Source organism: Leopardus geoffroyi, chromosome C3 (genome assembly GCF_018350155.1).
Source record: "Leopardus geoffroyi isolate Oge1 chromosome C3, O.geoffroyi_Oge1_pat1.0, whole genome shotgun sequence".
NCBI lineage: Eukaryota > Metazoa > Chordata > Mammalia > Carnivora > Felidae > Leopardus > Leopardus geoffroyi.
Window position 1 is genome coordinate 36,417,906 of NC_059338.1, and position 20,212 is coordinate 36,438,117.

The 20,212-nt window shown below is 37.2% G+C and overlaps 1 protein-coding gene across 5 annotated transcripts in view; it reads left to right on the forward strand.

The window, feature by feature from the left end:
• Positions 1 to 20,212, forward strand: part of SYT14 (synaptotagmin 14) — a 219,405-nt gene that overhangs the window by 68,984 nt on the left and 130,209 nt on the right. For 3 of the 5 annotated variants that reach the window (XM_045452413.1, XM_045452414.1, XM_045452415.1), the window contains one exon: positions 6,882 to 7,097. In XM_045452413.1, the coding sequence (XP_045308369.1) occupies positions 6,882 to 7,097 (216 nt within the window). Of the gene's footprint in view, positions 1 to 1,730; positions 2,979 to 6,881; positions 7,098 to 20,212 lie in introns of all 5 variants that reach the window. The other 2 variants (XM_045452411.1, XM_045452412.1) reach the window with 1 other exon arrangement.

A 20,212-nucleotide genomic window follows, 5' to 3' on the forward strand; every position in this document is an offset into this window, starting at 1 on the left:
GTAAATTATGTTCCATTATCTTTCTGTTGTTCATGAATTGCTAGCGTATTGCTTAAAGATGAACTGCATACTATCAGAAAATGACATTTTTATTTTTCATATGTAAGGCATGCTCTTGAGCTTCTACTATGAGTAGATATGCTTTAAGAAGGAGTATCTTTTTGCTTAAATCGTAGCTTGAATCGTACTGTCCAAATAACTCTCTCGAGAGGCTTTTTCTCTATGTCCTCAGAAGACTTTTGAAAGAATTCACCCTTTTTTCTTTATCTGCTGTTGAATTCTCAGCTGGTGGATAATTTTATTGTTTGGAGAAAGCGGTTTGCCTGTCAGCTTAGTGTATAGATAAAGTCTGGTTATAAAAATTAGGGTTCCTCTCCCTCCCTTGGTACTATAGGCATTATATCACGTTATATCACTTACTTCTGCTAGGTGTTAGCAGAGGCCTGTAATCTTGTTCTTTCTTTCATGCAAAGTGTTCCCTGGTGTTAATTTTTTTTTTTTAATATTATTGTAAGAGTTCTTTATTTGCTGTTTCCAGAGACTGGCTTATTTAAATGATAGCAGAAGCAAGCTGCGAATTATAAAAGCAAGGTGTTACTTTAGAACAGTGTTGCAGAGCATTAGCAGAAAAACCTTGCCTTTCTTGTCTATGCACTGTGTCGGAGAGATGTTTTTCTCTTCTGGTAACTTAAAAAGCAGTAGCATCATTGTTTATACAGCCTATTGGTTATGGAATTAAATCTGTGACTTTTGCATTGGGAAACTATAGCACTTTATGTGATTTTGATTTAAGTTTAGTGTTTCTCATACTTCAACCTTGCTTTTGGATCATGTGTATAGAATGAACGGGTTTAGAGATAGCCCTTTGGGCAGCCTCCAAGAATTCCCTGGTTCAGCATTTCTGTTTTTCTGTTTGTTTGTTTTTGTTTTTGTTTTTTGGGGGAGGGGTCTAATGGCCCCTTAACCCTCTTAAACACTAATAAACAGCTTTTGTTTATGTGAGTTATATCTATTAATATGTACCATATTAGAAGGTAAAACTGAGAAAATTTAAAAATATTCTTATCAGTTTATTTGTTTAAAAAATTAGTAAGGCTATTACATACATGTAACACGTAAGTAACATTTTTTAACTTAAAAACCTATATATTTTCTACTCCCCCACCCCCACATGGTGAGAAGAGTGCCATTGTTTTATACTTTTTTGCAAATCTCTTTAAATGACTGGCATAGAAGAAACAGCTGTTATTCTCATGTCTGCTTCTGTAGTCAATCTGTCATGTAGCCTCTGGAAAACTCCAGTGTTCATTTGTGAGCAAATGAAAGTGATAAAGTTAAATATCCCTTTATTGTTATAAAAATAGTTTTTACCTTGAGGATCCCTTGGAAAGGTTTGGGGGACCTTCTTAATTTTTCTGAACCTTCTTTTTTTTACTTATTAAATAAGAATAATAATATTTACCTCCTAGCACTATTGTGGGATCAGGGGAGATAAACTTGTAAATCACAATGCCTTGCATCTGGTAGCCATTCAGCAGATGTTCACCCTCTGCTCTCTCCTCTATTGTAACCTCTGTGCAAATTGTGTAGGTATTTTCCCTATAATATATTTGTTAGTTTGAAATGATATTGCTAGTTTGTTAATAATATAGGGTAGTTCCCCTGCATAGACTATTAATAAATAAACTAAAAGTCCATAATAAAAATCCTTTTTATACTTCTTCTTGCAGGTATAGAATAAAAACCGATAGTGTTTGAGGGGAAATTATTGTCTTGCTGCTGTTATGATAGCTATGGAGTGGGAAAAAATTTCATTACATTTAAGACAAGTGGTTTGATTTTTTTTTTGGAAGAGTCTTTGCTTCAACACATTTCTTTCAATGCATAACGCATTTACAGAAAGATTAAACGCTACAATGCAAAATAATAATATTGAGCTCATGAGTAACACCATTTAAGTAAATTTTAAATTCACATTCCAAAGTGGTTGATACTTCGAGAAGAGAAAATTCCATTATTGCATCTGTTAGGAATAAAGAATTAGAAAATGGCATTTTTCAAAAATTTCCAGCAGAATCTGCCCTCAGTGTCTTCTCTGGTGGACACAATCAGTAATGCTGTAGAAGATTTGACTGCTGCTGTTGGAGAAGTCAGCTATGCTTTCACTGACTCAGTGGCTGAACAGGTAACCAGTATGATCAGTGGCTTCCGCCCAGAAGAAGAAAGCTCTGCAGTAGCAGAAGCTGTAGATACTGCTAAGCCAGCAACTGCCACGTCACCACAAGTCTCCAAAGACAATAATTGTCAGAAAACACAGTCTAGTTTAGAGCACAGAGCAAATCAGATCAGTTGTTACAATACTTCAGTTTCACAAAAGCAAGAGCAAGGGATAAACGAAGAAAGAATTTTTAAACGTGTTAATGATAGGCAACAGACTCTGTCCAAATACCAAGAAAGTAACAATGCTGGTGGTGATTCTTCTTTGAAAGGGCACTTGAGTGATGGAGGGGTATCAATTATCAAACAGAATGCAAGGGCTATACCTGCTTGTCAAGAACTTGAAAGTACTGACAGATATAAAAAAAATGGATTAGGAATTCCTGATGATGGTAAGAATGATTTAAAGGAGGTAAGAGATCAAGAAATGAAGGAAAATCATTTAAAGAAGACTGAAAAACGTATTAAAAGTAAAGGATCCAAAGGGAATGAGTGGTCAGGAAATGAGTGTTCTCCAAAAGGTATTTTGGCAAGCAACAGACATACGATACAGAAACCCATCACGAAAGAAGACATTTTTCCAGCACCATCAGCAAATTCTGAAGATAAGTTACACGGAAAACACAAAGAACAAATAAATCCAACAACGTGTTACAAAGTGAAAGGAGACATAAAAACAAAGCAAAACGAAGCCATTTCTGCCAACAAAGGAACAGCAAAGAGTAAAGATGAAAAATATTCTAAGATAATACCAAGAAAAGGTGAGGTCTCCTCCTAATGTGGGTTTGAGTGATAAAATTTTCTCTTGATTTTTTTTTAAATTAAGAAAACATCATCCAAATTTCCAAACTTTCCACTACATGTCTATAGATCTAATTGAAGATTTTCCTGGAGGCAGCTGGGTGGCTCAGGCATTCAAGCGCCTGACTCTTGATTTTGGCCTAGGTCATGACCTCACAGTTCATGAGTTCAAGCCCTGCATCAGGCTCCACACTGACAGTGTGAGCCTGCTTGGAATTATCTCTCTCTCCCTCTCTCTGCGTCTCTCTCTCTCTCTCTCTCTCTCTCTCTCTCTCTCTGCTTGTCTCTCTCTCTCTCTCAAAAGAAATGAATATACTTAAAAGAAAAAAGATTTTTCTGAATCCTCTTACTGGGAGACACTTTTAAGGTCATCCTTTTTTTTTTTGGGGGGGGGCGATCATTTATTTTGAAAGCATTCATGTTCTTTGTACACTGCTGAGTTAAGTATTGTCCTGGTCCCTTGATTATTTGGCCACTTCTTCAGTGGCCCTAATTTTTCTTAATGTTTCTTTATTATACAACCTGAAACTCCATAGTTTTCTTAAGTAGTGTGCATTCTTTACTTAGCTGGAACTTATTTAATGAATTTTAACATTTTATATTTTTGTAATTAACCCCTGAGACCTTTATACTGTGTTGCTCTTCGAGTCATTCCCAATAAGAATCTTGAGTGATGGAGGGATATCAAGTATCTTATATTTTTCCTTTAGAGCAGTATATTTTAGAGCAGAGTTTATTTTATTGCATAACAGGCTTCAGAATAAGTCCATTCATTTAGCCACATATTAAGAATTGTATATGACTTCTTTGTTTATAATGAGTATATGTGAATAATCTATTATTTTTCATGAGTTCTCTATGTAGAATTAAGATTCCAGCTAAGCATTTATATTTTCAGCCACAGTATTTGTGACAGTTTTCAAAACAAGGAGCTGACGGTGACTTGGTTTGGGTACAGAATTGCTCTGCACCTGCTGGTAATTGCTTCTGGTAAAATCCCTTCGTCATTTCCACTTATTGCTGACCAAAAGTACATTGGCTTTTATTTTAAAAATATGTATCTGACGTTTTAAAAAATAAATTTAGATTCTCACAAAATAACAAAAATCTGAGTGGCAGTAGCCGTGAGGAAGACGTTCGGTTCTGCTACAGGACATCAGACACAATCGGGATCTGCTATTTATCGATTATATTAATGGTCCTTAACTGATATAATAGAGGCCGATCCAGGATGGCTAGACTAGTTAGAAAGGGAAGCCAGTTTTTGGAAATACGTCCATTTTGGAGTCTACTCTTCTAGCAGATTTTTGATTGTCAAATTCAGTAGTTTTGGGTAGCCTTTGTTTCATTTTGTTAGCCTTCTTACTTACAGTAGCAGAAATAAGCAAAGAAGTAAAATAGAATAGTTTACATATTTTATTCAGAAAATAGAATAGACACTAGTAATAAATGCTACACAAGTAACAGTACAGAGTTAATTTTGTTTTGATTTGTTTTCATTCAGAAGCATGCTGGTACCTAAAACACCCAAGTATCCCCCAGGTATTCTAGATTATAGTCAGTACTAAACTTAATCATATTGTGTTCTTCTTCTTTTCCTTTTTTCTATTTTGAGAGAGAGAAAGAGACTACGAGTGGGGGAGAGGGGCAGAGGGAGAGAGAGAGAGAGAGAGTCAGAGTGATAGAGAGAGAGAGAGAGAATCTTTTCTAAAGCAGGTTCCATGTTCAATGCAGAGCCCAGTGCAGGGCTTGATCCCACAACCTGGGGCTCATGACCTGAGCTGAAATCAAGAGTCGGACACTTAATCCACTGAGCCACCCAGGCACTCCTAAACTGAAACAGACTATGTTCTAAAAATCATTTGAAACTCTTTTGACCCATAGATTACCTCTTCATATAGCCGAACTGTAATATTATTAGTTAACACTGAGAGTAATATCAAAATTACTAGTACCTGCATTTTAGGTTCTTTCATAGAGCTTATAGGGTATAGAAAGAGAAGGAAGAGTTTCCTTCTCTGTTTCTGAGTACGAGGTTACTTTAGGTAATATTTTGTAATAGGTGAAGTGTGACTGCAGAATTTCTGGTGACCCTCCTCAGAGCTCTGCAGCCTTAGAGCACCACCACCATGGTATCCCACAATCCCACAAAGTGCTAAAAGCTCTCAACTGGGAGTCAGAATTCCCAGGTTCTGGACCAGATCAGCCATCACCTCAGCACCATCTAATAGCGTTTTCTGTAATGATGGAAACGTTCCATGTAGTCCGTGTAGTAACCACTAGCCACACATGGCTCCTGAGCACTTGAAACGTGTCTGGTGGCACTGGGAAACCGGGTTTTAAACTGCATTATGTTAAATAGCTGCATGTGGCTAGTGGCTAGTGACGACATTTTGGCCAGTGCAGAATACGACAGTGCTTATAGTTTTAGCCATTCATGGTTTTCTCTTGACTGAAAAGGAAGACTTGGACTAGCGACATCAAAGCTCCCTTACTTCTAACTCTAAACATACCATCTCTCTATCATATTTTAAATTACTTAGTCTGTGTCTCCCCACTTGAATGTCAAACCTTGATTCCTTTACTACAGATGATCTGAGCAGAGTATAAAGAGAAAAATATCTAGACTGACCTAATAAATTCTACCTGCTGTGGTCTCTTTGTCTTTCCAGAGATGTTTTATAATTCTAAGAGGGTTGCATCTTAGTTTAAATGAATCCCAACATAGTACAGTTTCAAAATTTTTACTTTAAAAAAATGGTAATAACTAGTTTTTTAAGGAATGATATAAATTTTGTGTGGCCTGAAATTTGCATTTGAATATACTTCAGTAAAATTTTCTTAGTAATTCTACCTTTCACAGAAAATCAGTGTATATCCTTCCACATATTTTTATATGTGCATATTAACATACACTGCATGTGTGTGTGTATATTACATGTAGAAGTGTGGTGTGTGTGTATGTTTTAAATAAGACATAGGTATGCCTTCTGTCTTATAACCTCTTTTTTCTTAACATGATGTTGTATTTATTCTTCCCTGCGAGTACTTGTAAGTTCACCTCCTAATCTGTAGTGACTGCATAGTATATCATTGTATGGATTTATCATAATGTACTTAACCGAGGCCCAGGGATGGACTTTTAGATTATGTTTTATTTTTGTTTTCTGTTACTGTTAAACACAGTGCAGCGAATTGTCTGAAGTACATATCTCTGCTCACCTGTTATTTTCTTAGAGTTCTTAGAAATAGAATTGGTAAATTCCTAGAAATGAATCAAAGACTATGCAGATTTAAAAGTTGGATATGTATTGCCAAACTGCTGTTTAGGAGCGTTGTACCAATGAGAATACTACCAATAGTATACATCTGCCCATTTCTCTGTTGTACTTCTGGCGCTAAGGATTATCATTTTTGAAAACTTGGACCAACATGATAACCAGGGTGTCTCTTGTGACATGAATTCTTTGAATCAGGCCCATATGTACCAGCAGTACTTCTGAGTTTCTTTGTGTGCAACTGATCCTTTAAAAAAGTTGTGTAAGGTGGCAGGCTCTGTTATTTCCTTTATCTGTAACCTGGTTGGAAAATCCCTGCAACATTATTATGTAATTAGAATATACAGATTGATCTTTTTCTATTAAAAACATGGAAACCTAAAGCTTCGGGTTCTTAAGTGAAAACGTTATACTTCTCTAAAGCTGAAAATTCAGATTGTGTATGTATATGTATATTCGTGTGTATATGGATATATGTGACATAACATCTGTGCATATATGTGTGTGCGTGTGTGTGCATATAGCAAATTCATAATACTTTATGGTATTAAAATTTTGATTTGCTCTCCCTGTCACTCCAAATAGATAATTCCTATATGGACAAAGATGAGCACGGTTCATCCTCTGAAAGTGAAGACGAAGCGCTGGGTAAATACCATGAGGCCTTGTCCAGAACACACAATTCCAGACTTCCGTTGGCAGACTCGAGACAAAAGAACTACGCTTGGGAAACAAGACAGAAGTACAGTCCTCTGTCTGCGGAGTATGACGGCTACAGTAGTGAGGCATCGATAGATGAAGGTAAGATAGGTTGCTGCTTTTACTTATTTATTTTTTTTGGATCATACACTGTGGTGTTGGATTATTTGTGCCTAAAATTCTAGGCATCTGTGGCTGCACGATAAACAAGAGATGGCTCACAGAGTCGCGTTTCCGTGAACGTAATCTATTGAAATCCAGATCTCTGGACCGAAGCCAAAACCCACAACACCTAAAAACAAAACGCCAAGTAATTTAAAGACCGTAGTAATTCTGTCTCTCTTTTCCCAATGCAAGCGTGAGGTAGAAGATGCAAATCTGCTTTGTGTCACGTGGAATCAGTCCCCAGATACCTGTTAGAGGAACTGACAGAGTCTAAGGATCTCCTAGTGCTGGACATGATCCTGGAGTGTAAATGCACGTGCTTTCATTGAGTATGGCACCTAAACAGGAGCCAGATGCTCGTGGCACACAGCAGAAGCGGTGATCTGTTCTGTGCAGGGGGAAGAAGTGTCTGAGATGGATTTATTGAGAGCTGGTACTGTGCTATACTTTGCTTAAGGGCAACTTAAGGGATTTTCGAGGATTATTTTATCTCTAATTGATTTTTGCCTCACGTACTGGCATTGACTTAAAATTCAACCTATATAGGACATACACGTCCACTCTAACACGTTTTTACATCTTTCTATAAGGGAAATAAAAGAGGTCTTGCCATTAATTGAAGCATGTTTATTTTCACATTTTAGGTAGGTTGCTTACATGCTTCATACAATGTATGACTACTCCTAGTAATTTTATCTTTATACCCAGATATGAGGAAAAGAACAATATAGCTTAGACAGCATTTTTATTATTATATCAGACACAAACTATCTTTAATTTTATAGCTGTGCTTCGTGTTTAAGAGCCTATTATTCTGATTACTTAAAGTCTTACCCCAGCGCATAGAGTTGTCAAAGGACCTAAAGCATCTTTAAGAAAAGTAAAATTGGCTTAATGCTAACTGATGATTGATGTGCCTTCTTTTTATTTCTACTAGTATACAATTTATAGTAAGAAATCAATCAAATACTGAGTGATTACTATACAGAAAACTCATTATGAGATGCTAGGAAAGAAATTAAAATATTAGATTCTACCCTCAAAAATACCTTTCCTAGTGCTAGAGAAAATAAAACATGTGATTACATGGGGCGCCTGGGTGGCTCAGTCAGTTAAGCATCCAGTTCTTGATTTCGGCCCTGGTCATGATCTCGTGGTGTGTGAGATTGAGCCCACATTGGGCTCTGTGGTGACAGTACCGATCCTGCTTTGGATTCTCCCTCTCTCTCTCTCTCTCTCTCTCTCACTCTGCCCTGCCCCCATTCTCTCTCTCTCTCTCTCTTTCTCAAAATAAATAAATTATCTTAAAAAACAACAACAACAACACGTGCTTACAAAGATAACTGAGTAATGCAAAGCAGTAAAGCAAGTCCCTAACATATGTACACCCTTATACCCCATCACATGCATAGTAGAACCGAAAGAGAATGGGATTTGAACCTGATCCTTGTTCACATTCTGTGACTTAACGTACTAGCTACAAACTTGGGGCAGTATAGTTAATTGTTTTTAGGTTTGTTCCATTGTCTCTAAACTGTGGATTATACCTTTCTGATAGGGTTGTCATGAACATTAAATGGTATGTGTGGTACTTCTTGGCACAGTTCTGGCCTCTGTGGGTAAGTGACCAATAAATGGTCATTGTAGCTGAGGGTAGTGAAAACAGTAGTGGGGATGAGGGTGAGCAGTCATGAAGGAGCCCTGCATCTGTCGTCTATGACCCTGAACACTTACCTTTCTGCAGCTTCAGTTTAGGATTTTTATTTTTTCCTCCTCACTGCTTCTACCCCCTCACTCCCTCCAGTTCTCTGTGTCTTGATTGCTTCTGTCCTATAGTCCCGTTATCCTCAAATGGCTCTATAGTCTGGGGGAAAAGCAGTGAGAAGAGAGGGCATAACCTCAGTGGCTCTTCTGTTCTTGCCCTAACCTCTAGAACTGACACAAATGTCCTGGAGTCACCTTCACATTTCATTTTATCCATATATTTAGGAGCCATCTCACTTTTCTACCATTTCTACTCTAAATTAGCTGATAAAATACCCAGGGTGGATTGATTTTAGACATTCCAAATTTAGATTTATTTATTTCATAAACATTTGCTGAAAACTTTTTGTGTGCCATACTAGATACCATGGACATAAAGATGAATAAAATATGCTTGTTTCAAAGAGCCCACAGACTAGAGGAGGAAGATCATTGGCCATATGTGTAATCTAGTGTGATAAGAGGTCTATTACTTTGATGAAGAAGGTGCTGTAGATGGGAGGTGGGGATATGGGGAAATCTAATGTAACTTCGCAGAATAGATGAACTAGACTTGTGTAAGAACTGTTTCCAAAACCATGGAATTGTGATTGCATGAAAGCAGAAGACAGTGTATTTTAGTGTCTTTAACTTAGGATCTGTGTTTGGAGAATGGGCAGATAATACGATCGCATGCCATGCTTGGGAGTTTATTGTTTTATAGGAAATCTAGAGTCCAGGGAGATTTTTAAGCTGGACAGTGTGGCACTTTTAGATCAATGTATTTAAGAAAGATTATTTAATTATTGTAACAAAACAAATTGGAGGTCGGACTACTGAGGTAGAAAGGACTAGTTAAGTAAATAGTGATGAGGGGCACCTGAGTGGCTCAGTGGGTTCAGTGTCTGACTTTGGCTTAGGTCATGATCTTATGGTCCATGAGTTCGAGCCCCCCGTCAGGCTCTGTGCTGACAGCTCAGAGCCTGAACCTGCTTTGGATTCTGTGTCTCCCTCTCTCTCTGCCCCTCCCTACTCACACTGTGTGTGTGTCTCTCTCTCTAAAAAATAAACAAACAAACAATAAATAAATAAATAGTGATGAGATCTTTATTGGCAATGAGTTTGGGGACAAAGTTCATAGATTTAAGGATGATCTCAATAAATCTTGAATGATTGAATGTGTGCAGTGAGTGAAGAATCAAGATTTTTTAAATTAGTTTAGAGAGTATTAGAGAAGTAAGTTTGTGTGGAAGGAGGTAATTTAGTTTCCATCATGCTGAATCTGAAGTGCCTGGAATATCCCAGTGGAGATGGGTACCCTTATTGTTAAAATGCTGTCGTGGGGATTTAGGATGGAGAGATGACCAAGTGATAATGCAAGAAAGCAATAGATTAGGGGAATAGCTTTGTATTATAGATTATTACTTATTAAAAAGTCAAAAATTGCTTTGAGCCAAGGTAGAATCAGTGGAGTAGGGGAAGAAAGGCAAATTTTACTGGTATGGGAGATTTCAGAGCTCAAGATCTTAGGTAAAAGAAATTTTAAGTGATAGTAAATTCTGAACATGCCCACACACAAAGATGCAGAAGTGCATATAAAATTCCAGAAAGTTTTAAGGAAGGGAGTAAAATATCTGTTGGGAAGGTGTGAGAGTTCTTTAGATAAATGGCATTTGGGTTTAACTTTGAAGAATGGGTGTAAAGTTGGTGACAAGATGAGGTATTTTAGATAGGGGGAACTTCATAAACCCCAAAGTATGGAGTAAAGTCCACTTGGCTCCAACATGGATTGATGGATGGATGGATGGATAAATGGCTAGATAGATAGATAGATAGATAGGAGTAGGAGACAAAATGGAAAGAAAGGGGAAATCTATAGCCTGGAGTGCTTCCCAGCCTAAAGTTAGTATTTAATTTGTTAGCCAGTGAGAACTCACTGAAAGTTTTTCATCAAAGAACCCATGAAATGGAATGTGCCTTAGATTAGCAACAGGAAGACTAGAAAAAGACACCAATTATGGAGGTCTTTGGAGTAGTCTATGTGGAAAATGGTAAAAATCTGAATTACAGTAGAGGTCATAGAAATACAAGAGGATAGGAGAGACATAGAGGTAGAATTGATCAGATTTAGGAGCTGAATATATTTGGAACAAATATGACACTGGTTGCCAGCATTGTGACTAGGAGAATGATGAAGTCCTTAATAGTTAGAGGTGGGACATAAAAGTTGTTTTATATGTATGATTAATTATATATATAATATATGTGTAATTATATATGTTACATGTAATATATATAATGAAACAAGGGTATTTAAGCCGTTGGAAATAACCATGGAGCTTGAAATCAGGAATGAGGTTAGGGAGAGAGAGATGTTTTCAGATGATACATACTAAGAAAATAGAAACCATGGGAATGGATTTAATTGTTGAGGGAGAATATATGGAGAGAAAAGATCAGGGAATCATTTTCTTTCATTAGCAGGAGAATTAAGGATGTCACTTAAATAGAGAAGGGAAAGTAAAGGCAATAAAATGGAGAATCAGGAGAATGTTGTCTGGAGAGTTTTGAATGCTGTACATAGACTAGGGAGGATAAGAATTCACACAACCTCCTTTGTCCAATAGCAAGTGATCAGTAACATTCAATTAAAGTTTTAGTTGCTTAGAATAGTTAAGTTAGATTGAATCTTGTTAAGGAGAGAATAACTGGTCAGAAAGTATACGTTTGCTGCCTGCACTTTCTTACACCTACTCTCTCCTTTTCAACTTGTGGAATTGAGGAAGAGAGGTAGTTGAAGGGGATTATAACCAGTGTTCCCCTTCTCCCTCCAGCCCAACAATGGAAACCCTCCTTTGGCATATATTTGGGAAGGAGAGGGATTTGGTTCGGATACACCTTTGAGTCTCCACCAGGTGGTGGTTCCTCTGCGTAGCTGACTCAGCAGAAGTACTGCTCACTTCATGGCTGCTCACCGAAGAGGACTGCTGAGTATAGTACTCTTGGTGGGATTTGAGGGATGGATGCTTTCCTTTATTGCTCTGATCTTTCATTCTGCATATTATTCTGGAAGTTTATATGGATCAAAATTAACTGATGTGTAGGTTGAGGTAACTAAAAGGAATTCCAGGGTAGGAGGAAACATATGCTTAAATGTACATTTTTTACATAACATACTATTACCTCATTAGTGCTGGTAAGAAACCATTAGTCCATTTCTCAACACTGACTACTTCTCATAGAGAAGCTTTGGAACAGCCAGTACTGGAAGTATGTGTAAGATCAGAGAGGGTCAAGGAGGGCCTGGGTGGGACTAGGAGAAACCAGTGCAGGATTTTCTGAGCAGATAGTTAAGGACTACCATATTGAGCGCCAACCGTGTACCTGACACTGTTAGTTTCTGTATACACCATACTATTAATCTTCACTGCAAATAGTTGTGGTAGATAGTTTATCCCCATTTTACAAAAGCGAGAAGAGATTTTAGTAATTTTTAACCTAAGGCCACATGGTAAGTTACAAAAACTATACTTATCAGGTCCACTGCAAAATGAATGTTGTTTTAGCTTCTGTTAGGTCATCCCTGCTACTGCAGTATCCAACTACAGTCTCTTTCATACATGATTAGCCTCTTCAGTTGAGTCCTTTAAAACATAAACTGATATTCTAGCAAAAGTAAGAATGTGATGGTGTATTTGTTATGTTTTCTCCTCTAGGTGGCCATATTAATCTTCCATTTTTTTCAACTACAATAGGGAATGATATCTGTAAGACATTTTTCCAGGAAAAAATAATATCCAGTTTCCTTTGTTTATAATTTTAATTTTATTTTTACTGTGTTCTTAAAATTTAAGGCATTTTCTGATAATCCTGTTTTATTCTTAAAAGGTTTCAGAGTTAAATAATAGGTTGGGGATATCTTATTTAAGAGTTGGTAAGATAGACCAACCTCTGAAATCCCATTCATGCTAATTAGTACTTTCCATTTATATATTAGATAGGAGAAGCCTATTAAAGATGATTTTATATGAAGATAATTTAATGTAAAATTATTAGAATGTCTATTATTTATAGTTTTTCATTCTTAGTTCACCATAGAGATTACCAGCCTATATTTCTATATCATGGCATAGCTCTGTGACTAAAATCATATGTTGTTATTTTGGGTGAGTTAATTGAAAATGCTATGTAAAATAATTTCTAGCACCACTTATTTCTTAGGGTATATAGCCCATATATATACATACATCTGTCATTCTTTTTCTTACAGCTGCTTCTCAAGTTTCACTTTATTAATTTTGATGTTATCTCAAAATTAGGGGCATTAAAACATGTTGAATTTGTTCATCTTATTTAAATGTTACTTTTAAAATAATTTAATACTTAAGAATAATAAATTATTTATACTTTAAATCCATTTTAGCTGCTTTATAAATATTATTCTGTTAATTTTCACAATATCTTTGTGAAGAAGGCAAGAACAAAAAAATTCTGTCTGTATTTCCAGATGCCTTTGTCACAAAAATGTTTAATGTCTTAAAACAGTGAAAGTTATATATATTACATGGATTGCTTAGATCTTTGATGAACTTTTTGTTTGATTTCAAGTTTTTATTTATGCTCATTTTTCCTCTGAAGAATTGTGTGTGTGTAGCTTTAAACATGGCCAATTTGAAAAGAAATTGATCTTAAAGACTTCCTCTGCATCCTTGTGTTTTGGAGATCTTTTTACGTTTGCAGTAGCATAGAATTCTTTTATAGGGCTACTTTTGCAGGCTGCCTGTGACCTACGATGAGATGTCTTTGTACAGTTTAGGTAAAGGTACAGCCTGCTATGTGGGGGAGTTAGAAAAAGGTATCATCTGTGAGTAGGGACTACATCATGATCAGATAGCACCTATTGAAGAAGAAAAAGGCATCCCTTCCTCCAATTATAAGATTTGGCAAACCCAATACAGGCTATATTTCAGCACCCCTGTCCATTAGGTAACTTTTTGCAGTGCACAGACTGTACAACCATACACAGGGCCCTGAGCACCTGTGTTTATACATTTCCAATCTTTTTTTTTTTAATATGAAATTTATTGTCAAATTGGTTCTATACAACATCCAGTGCTCCTCCCAACAGGTGCCCTCCTCAATGCCCATCACCCACCCTCCCCTCCCTCCCACTCCCCATCAACCCTCAGTTTATTCTCAGTTTCTTAAGAGTCTCTTATGGTTTGGCTCTCTCCCTCTCTTTTTTTTTTTCCTTCCTCTCCCCCATTGTCTTCTGTTACGTTTCTCAGGATTTCCTGTCTTAAAATAAATTGTTGAAGTTTCTGTGTTTTCCATGGTGAATCTATATTGATCCTTCATATTTCTTTTTCTTTTTCTTTGTCTGAGATACTTGTCTGGTAGTAGCTAGCAAGAATGATAGAAATTAAATGGTAGTCATTGAAGATATCCTTGATTGATTACAAAACTGAAACCCAGAGACATGTGATTTTACTAAGATCATAAAACTCGCGAGTGGCAAAACTGAAGCTGTAAGCGTCTGTAACCAGAGAATAGGTTGATGCTTTTATTTTTGTTTTAATTAAAAAATTTTTATATGTTTATTTATTTTTGAGAGAGAGAGAGAGAGAGTGCACAAGCGGGGAATGGACAGAGAGAGAGACACACACACACAATTTGAAGCAGGCTCCAGGCTCTGAGCTGTCAGCACAGAGCCTGACGTGGGGTTCAGATCCACGAACTGTGAGATCACGACCTGAGCTGAAGTCAGACCATCAACCAGCTGAGCTACCCAGGCGCCCCGACAGGTCAATGCTTTTAAAAAGAATTATTCAGACAAAAAAATGACAATAACAAAAAAGAGAAATAGACTCATACATATAAAGAACAAACTAGTGGTTATCAGAGGGGAGTGGGTAGGGGGATGGATGAAATAGATGAAGGGGATTAAGAAGCACAGATTTCCAGTTATAAATAAGTCACAGGGATGAAAAGTACAGCATAGGGAATATAGTCAATAAATATTGTAATAACTTTGTGTGGTGACACATGGTAACCACACTTACGGTGGTAAGCATTTCGTAGTGAATATAATTGCTAAATCACTGTATTGTACACTTGAAACAATATAAAATTATGCATCAACTATACTTCAATTAAAAATAGATTTTTAAAAAAGCACTGTTCAGTAACCAAGTAAATAAATAAGAGATGCACTATAAATTGAATACAGGCTGTGTCCCTTGCTAGGGGTTGAGGTATGTCTGCTAAGTAGAGGAATAATGCTAATAACAGTCTTGAATTTATGTAGACTTGACTCTTTTATCTACAGGTTTCTGTTAGCAAAGTCTATAGGAAGTCAGTCTCAAGTACAGTTAGGGAGCATGACATAGAGTCACAAATGGACTGATAATAATCTTATTACCTGAGGGCAGCAGTGGGCGGCTTAAACTGACTGGAGTATCTGTATTCACTGTACGTTCAAGCTTACCAATGAAGCAGATCTCATAGGAAACTGTCCCTAATGAGGGAGGTGCAATTCTATTTGTCCTCTGGCATATGAGATACTCTCCTTAAGGAGGTATAGTAGAAACTTGAAGCTGCTTCTAAAAACTGTGCCTAACATGCCTATCAGGTCTACCGCCTAAGGACAACCATCACTGCTTTAGAGCGGGGTGGAGTTCGGGAGGACAGTACAGTGCATAGGCCTCAGGACGAAGGAGCCCACAAGCCAGAGGGATGTTGATTAAATGTGGCTATTGTTACATTTATTTTTACTATCCTTCAGACACTGCTAAAGTCTTTGTGTGAAACATTTCATTTTATCCTCACAGAATTTTTTCATTTTATTAATATTAAATAATTTTTTTAGGGGCGCCTGGGTGGCTCAGTCGGTTGAGTGTCCGACTTCAGCTCAGGTGATGATCTCACAGTCTGAGTTCGAGCCCTGCGTCGGGCTCTGTGCTGACAGCTCAGAGCCTGGAGCCTGCTTCCAATTCTGTGTCTCCCTCTCTCTCTGCCCCTCCCCTGCTCATGCTCTGTCTCTATAAATAAAAACATTAAAAATTTTTTTTTTAATTTTTTAATGTTTATTTTGGGGGGGAGGGGCAGAAAGAGAAAGAGAGACAGAGCTCTCCACACTGACAGCAGAGAGCCTGATGCACCCGATGTGGGACTCGAACTCATGAACTGTGAGATCATGACCTGGGCTGAAGTCAGATGCTTAACTGACTGAGCCACCCAGGTGCCCCTCATTTTATTTATTTGTTTATCTGATTGTTTAACTAGTATCCCAGTTTTAGAAAAACAGTAGCTTAGAGAGGTCCATTAGGATGCCCAAGTTTACAGTTTACAGCTACTTTAACAGTTGGGGTGCAAATACACCTTCATTTGATTCCTGTGCTCAGGTGTTGACCAGTATAATATACCATGTCAGGTACTCTCCTACCTAGTACCAGGATAAAGAAACTATTTTTTTCTCCAAAAAAATGATGTCTCATTGTTCTCAGAGAATTTTGTGAAGACGTTGCTTCTAGGAAAAGAACCATACAACTGGGAAGGATCCAGGGTTTTGGTCTTGGACTCAGAAATGAAGCACTTATTATGCCTGTTGTGTTTAACAAAATACTTGGGCAGACCTTCTGCAAGCTGTACAGAGCAGTAAGGGCCTAGAGTTTATGTGCAAACTTCTTATCCTCAAAACCCAGCACAGAAAGATTGGGGGGGGGCGGGAATAAGTGACTTGTCGCTTTACCTTTAGCCTTACTCCAAGAAGGCCAGCAGGGGTTCAGATACTACAGAACTTTTCCATGGTGGACTCTTGTTAGAATTCACTTAGGTAAGAGGAAAGATTTTAGGAGTTGGTTCCCATGGGAAGTATTCCATGTAGGATACAGGAACCTAGAACTAGCACCCTGTCACCTTGAGATAAGAGCAAAAGCTTTCATGTCTTGGCAGAAATCTTAACTGTAGGAGCACCTGGGTGGCTCAGTCAGTTGAGCGTCCAACTCTTTTTTTTTTAATATGAAATTTGTTGTCAAATTGGTTTCCATACAACACCCAGTGCTCATCCCAACAGGTGCCATCCTCAGTGCCCATCACCCACTTTCCCCTCCCTCTCACCTCCCATCAACCCTCAGTTTATTCTCAGTTTTTAAGAGTTTCTTATGGTTTGCCTCCCTCCCTCTCTTTTTTTCTTCCTTCCCCTCCCCCATAGTCTTCTGTTAAGTTTCTCAGGATCCACATGAGAGTGAAAACATATGGTATCTGTCTTTCTCTGTATGACTTATTTCACTTAGCATAACACTCTCCAGTTCCATCCATGTTGCTACAAAAGGCCATATTTCATTCTTTCTCATTGCCAAGTAGTATTCCATTATGTATATAAAGCACAATTTCTTTATCCATTCATCAGTTGATGGACATTTAGGCTCTTCCCATAATTTGGCTATTGTTGAAAGTGCTGCTATAAACATTGGGGTACATCCATCTCTTGATTTCAGCTCAGGTCATGATCTCACAGTTTGTGGGTTCAAGCCCCCTTCAAGCCCCGTGCACAGCCTGCTTGGGAATCTCTGTCCCCCTCTCTCTCTGCCCCTCCCATGCTAGTGCTCTATCTCTTTCTCTCAAAATAAATAAATAAACATTAAAAAAAAATCTTAACTGTAGACGTTTGCTTTAAAGTATATTATAGGAGATGTAAGAAGCCCCATCTAATATTTTAAGTCTTTGTATCAGTCTCAGCAGTAATTAAGGATACCACCATCAGTATGATACTCAAGTATAGTTCAATGTTGTAAATATGGGCTCTAGTAGGCATAAACTAGTCAACCAATAAAAAGCTACACCTTACCTTGTGATGGACTGGTAGGAACATCAACAGTGAATACACAGAAGTTAATGGCATTCACTCATGTTCAACTCAGAATCAACCACCATTCATACTTTAGTATTTTTTTCCCAGAATTTTTTATGGCTGCAACTTAAAACAGTGTATATAGTAATAAATGAATACATGTTCCTTCAAAAGTTTAACCTGTTAGATAGTTAAATGTTTCCTTATCTTGTCCCCTTCCCCCTTCCCAGAGGGAAGCGTTATTGTAAGTTTGGTATATATCCTTCCACTCTTTGTTTTAATGCTTTACAAACACACAAGCTGCTCACAGAATACTTTTGTGTGTTTTTGAACTTACATAAATGGTTTTATCATGAACTCATTGAAGATACAATGTTCCTCTTTTCTTGGGAAGAAGGAGTAAAGTAGACAGTAAATGAAAGGAAGTCAAGAAATATCAATTAACAGAATAGGCTGAATAAAATTAAAATCTTCATTAGTTTCTCAACTTCTTAAGACTAGGGACTGAGTCTTCTGCCCCTTTCCTACTATCCCCTCTTGCCTAACATAATCTGATTAAATCCATTAACTAATTTTTGGGGGTGAATTTATATCTTAGATGATTGTTTTAAATTAATCTGTAGTTTGTGGACCAGTAGGCAGATTCTTTACTGTTAGAAGTTTCTAAATTAAAACTGTTGTCTTAAAAAATTGGAAAGGAAAATGTAATCAGAGTGTTAAAACATGAAATCATAATTATTTAACTTGGGAAATGCCTTAGTTTTTAAGTTTATTTACTTATTTTTTGAGAGAAAGAGAGAATGAGCAGGCAAGGGGCAGTGAGAAAGATGGACAGAGGATCTGAAACAGGCTCTGTGCTGACAGCAGAGATCCCGATATGGGGCTCAAACTCACAAGCTGGGAGATCATGACCTGAGCTGAAGTCGGACACTCAACCGACTAAGCCACCCAGGCTCCCCATAACTGCTTATTTATGATGCTAATTCCTCATATATCCTTCTTTCACATTTTTTTATAAGTGATACTGATTCTGTACTGCTCAGTAAAAAAAATTATCACTGAGAAAGAGAATATAAATACTTACAAATGAATACCGGAACTGAAGAATGTATCGATGCTGTTGGTTTCTTATTAAAAGCTTTATTGTGAAGATGATCATTAGAAATTGATAAATTTCTCTGTACTTTTTTTCAACTTTTTTCTTCCATGTTTCCCACTCTGCACGTGGTATATGATATAGACTTAATTGTTTGTACTAAGTTTATTTTTACATATTCTCTAAATGTTTTCAAAACACTCCTGAAATTTTAACACTTTTTTTTAAAGGAGTTTGCCTTGAAACTGAACCTCAGTTTGGGGTGATATCACTCAAATACTTTTCCTTTCCAGTTTCTGCCATAGCACAAGGTAGAATAAGAGTTAAGAAAGGGAAAAAAAGGAGACAATTATGACCACGAAACCATGAACTAAGTTGTTTACCTGATAGTATCAGAAGAACATATCCTGTCTGCCCCATGTTTGGACAGAGGTGAATCACAGTTTGAATTTTGAGAAGCAAAAGGAAAAGAGGCCTGAATGGAGGTAAACTTTCATTGGCCAATGGGGGGAGACGGTGAAGGTTAAATTAGAGACACAGTGACACAAGTTCTGCATCATGGCATGTAGGTACTCTTCCTGCTTCATTCTTGTTGAATAATTACTGAGCTGTGTCAAAGAGGTAAGTAACAACTTAATTAACAGCTTTTGAAAAAATGAAATTGAGGTTCTATTTTAATTTTATTACTTATTTAATGTTTATTTTATTTTTAAGAGAGAGAGACAGAGCGTGAGCGGGGGAGGGACAGACAGAGTGGGAGACACACAATCTGAAGCAGGCTCCAGGCTCCGAGCTGTCAGCACAGAGCCCAACACTGGGCGCAAACTTAAGAACCAGGAGATCACGACCTGAACCGAACTCAGACGCTTATCTGACTGAGGCACCCAGGCACCCCTGTACTTTAATTTTAAAATTCTGAAAAATCTTTCATCTAAGCAGTCTTGGTGTGGGGCTCTCATTTTGAGATTTCCTGCCTATGAGAAAAAAATTACTTTAAAATCTCTGATGAATGAGTCAAAAATTACCTTTGGTAGCTGAGAGGTTTTTTGATGCCTTGGCATATATCTCTTTGCTTTTGCTTGATGTGTACTCATAAAGATTAATGTTTTCTTAGAAATTTTGGTTATATTTAAATCTTTGAGGTATTCAACAATTCCATCAACTAAAACTAATCCTAGTTATTTAAGGTCTAGATAGTTATGAAGTCTTTTGCCTTTTACAGTTTACACAATCTTTTACTCATTGTGCCTTGTTTTAGTAGTTAAGGGAAAAACATATTAAGGGATTTTGGTCAGTGGTAACTTGGGAAATGCCTGTAAGTATAAATTTAATTAAGTATCAGCAATCTAGAGGAAAATATTT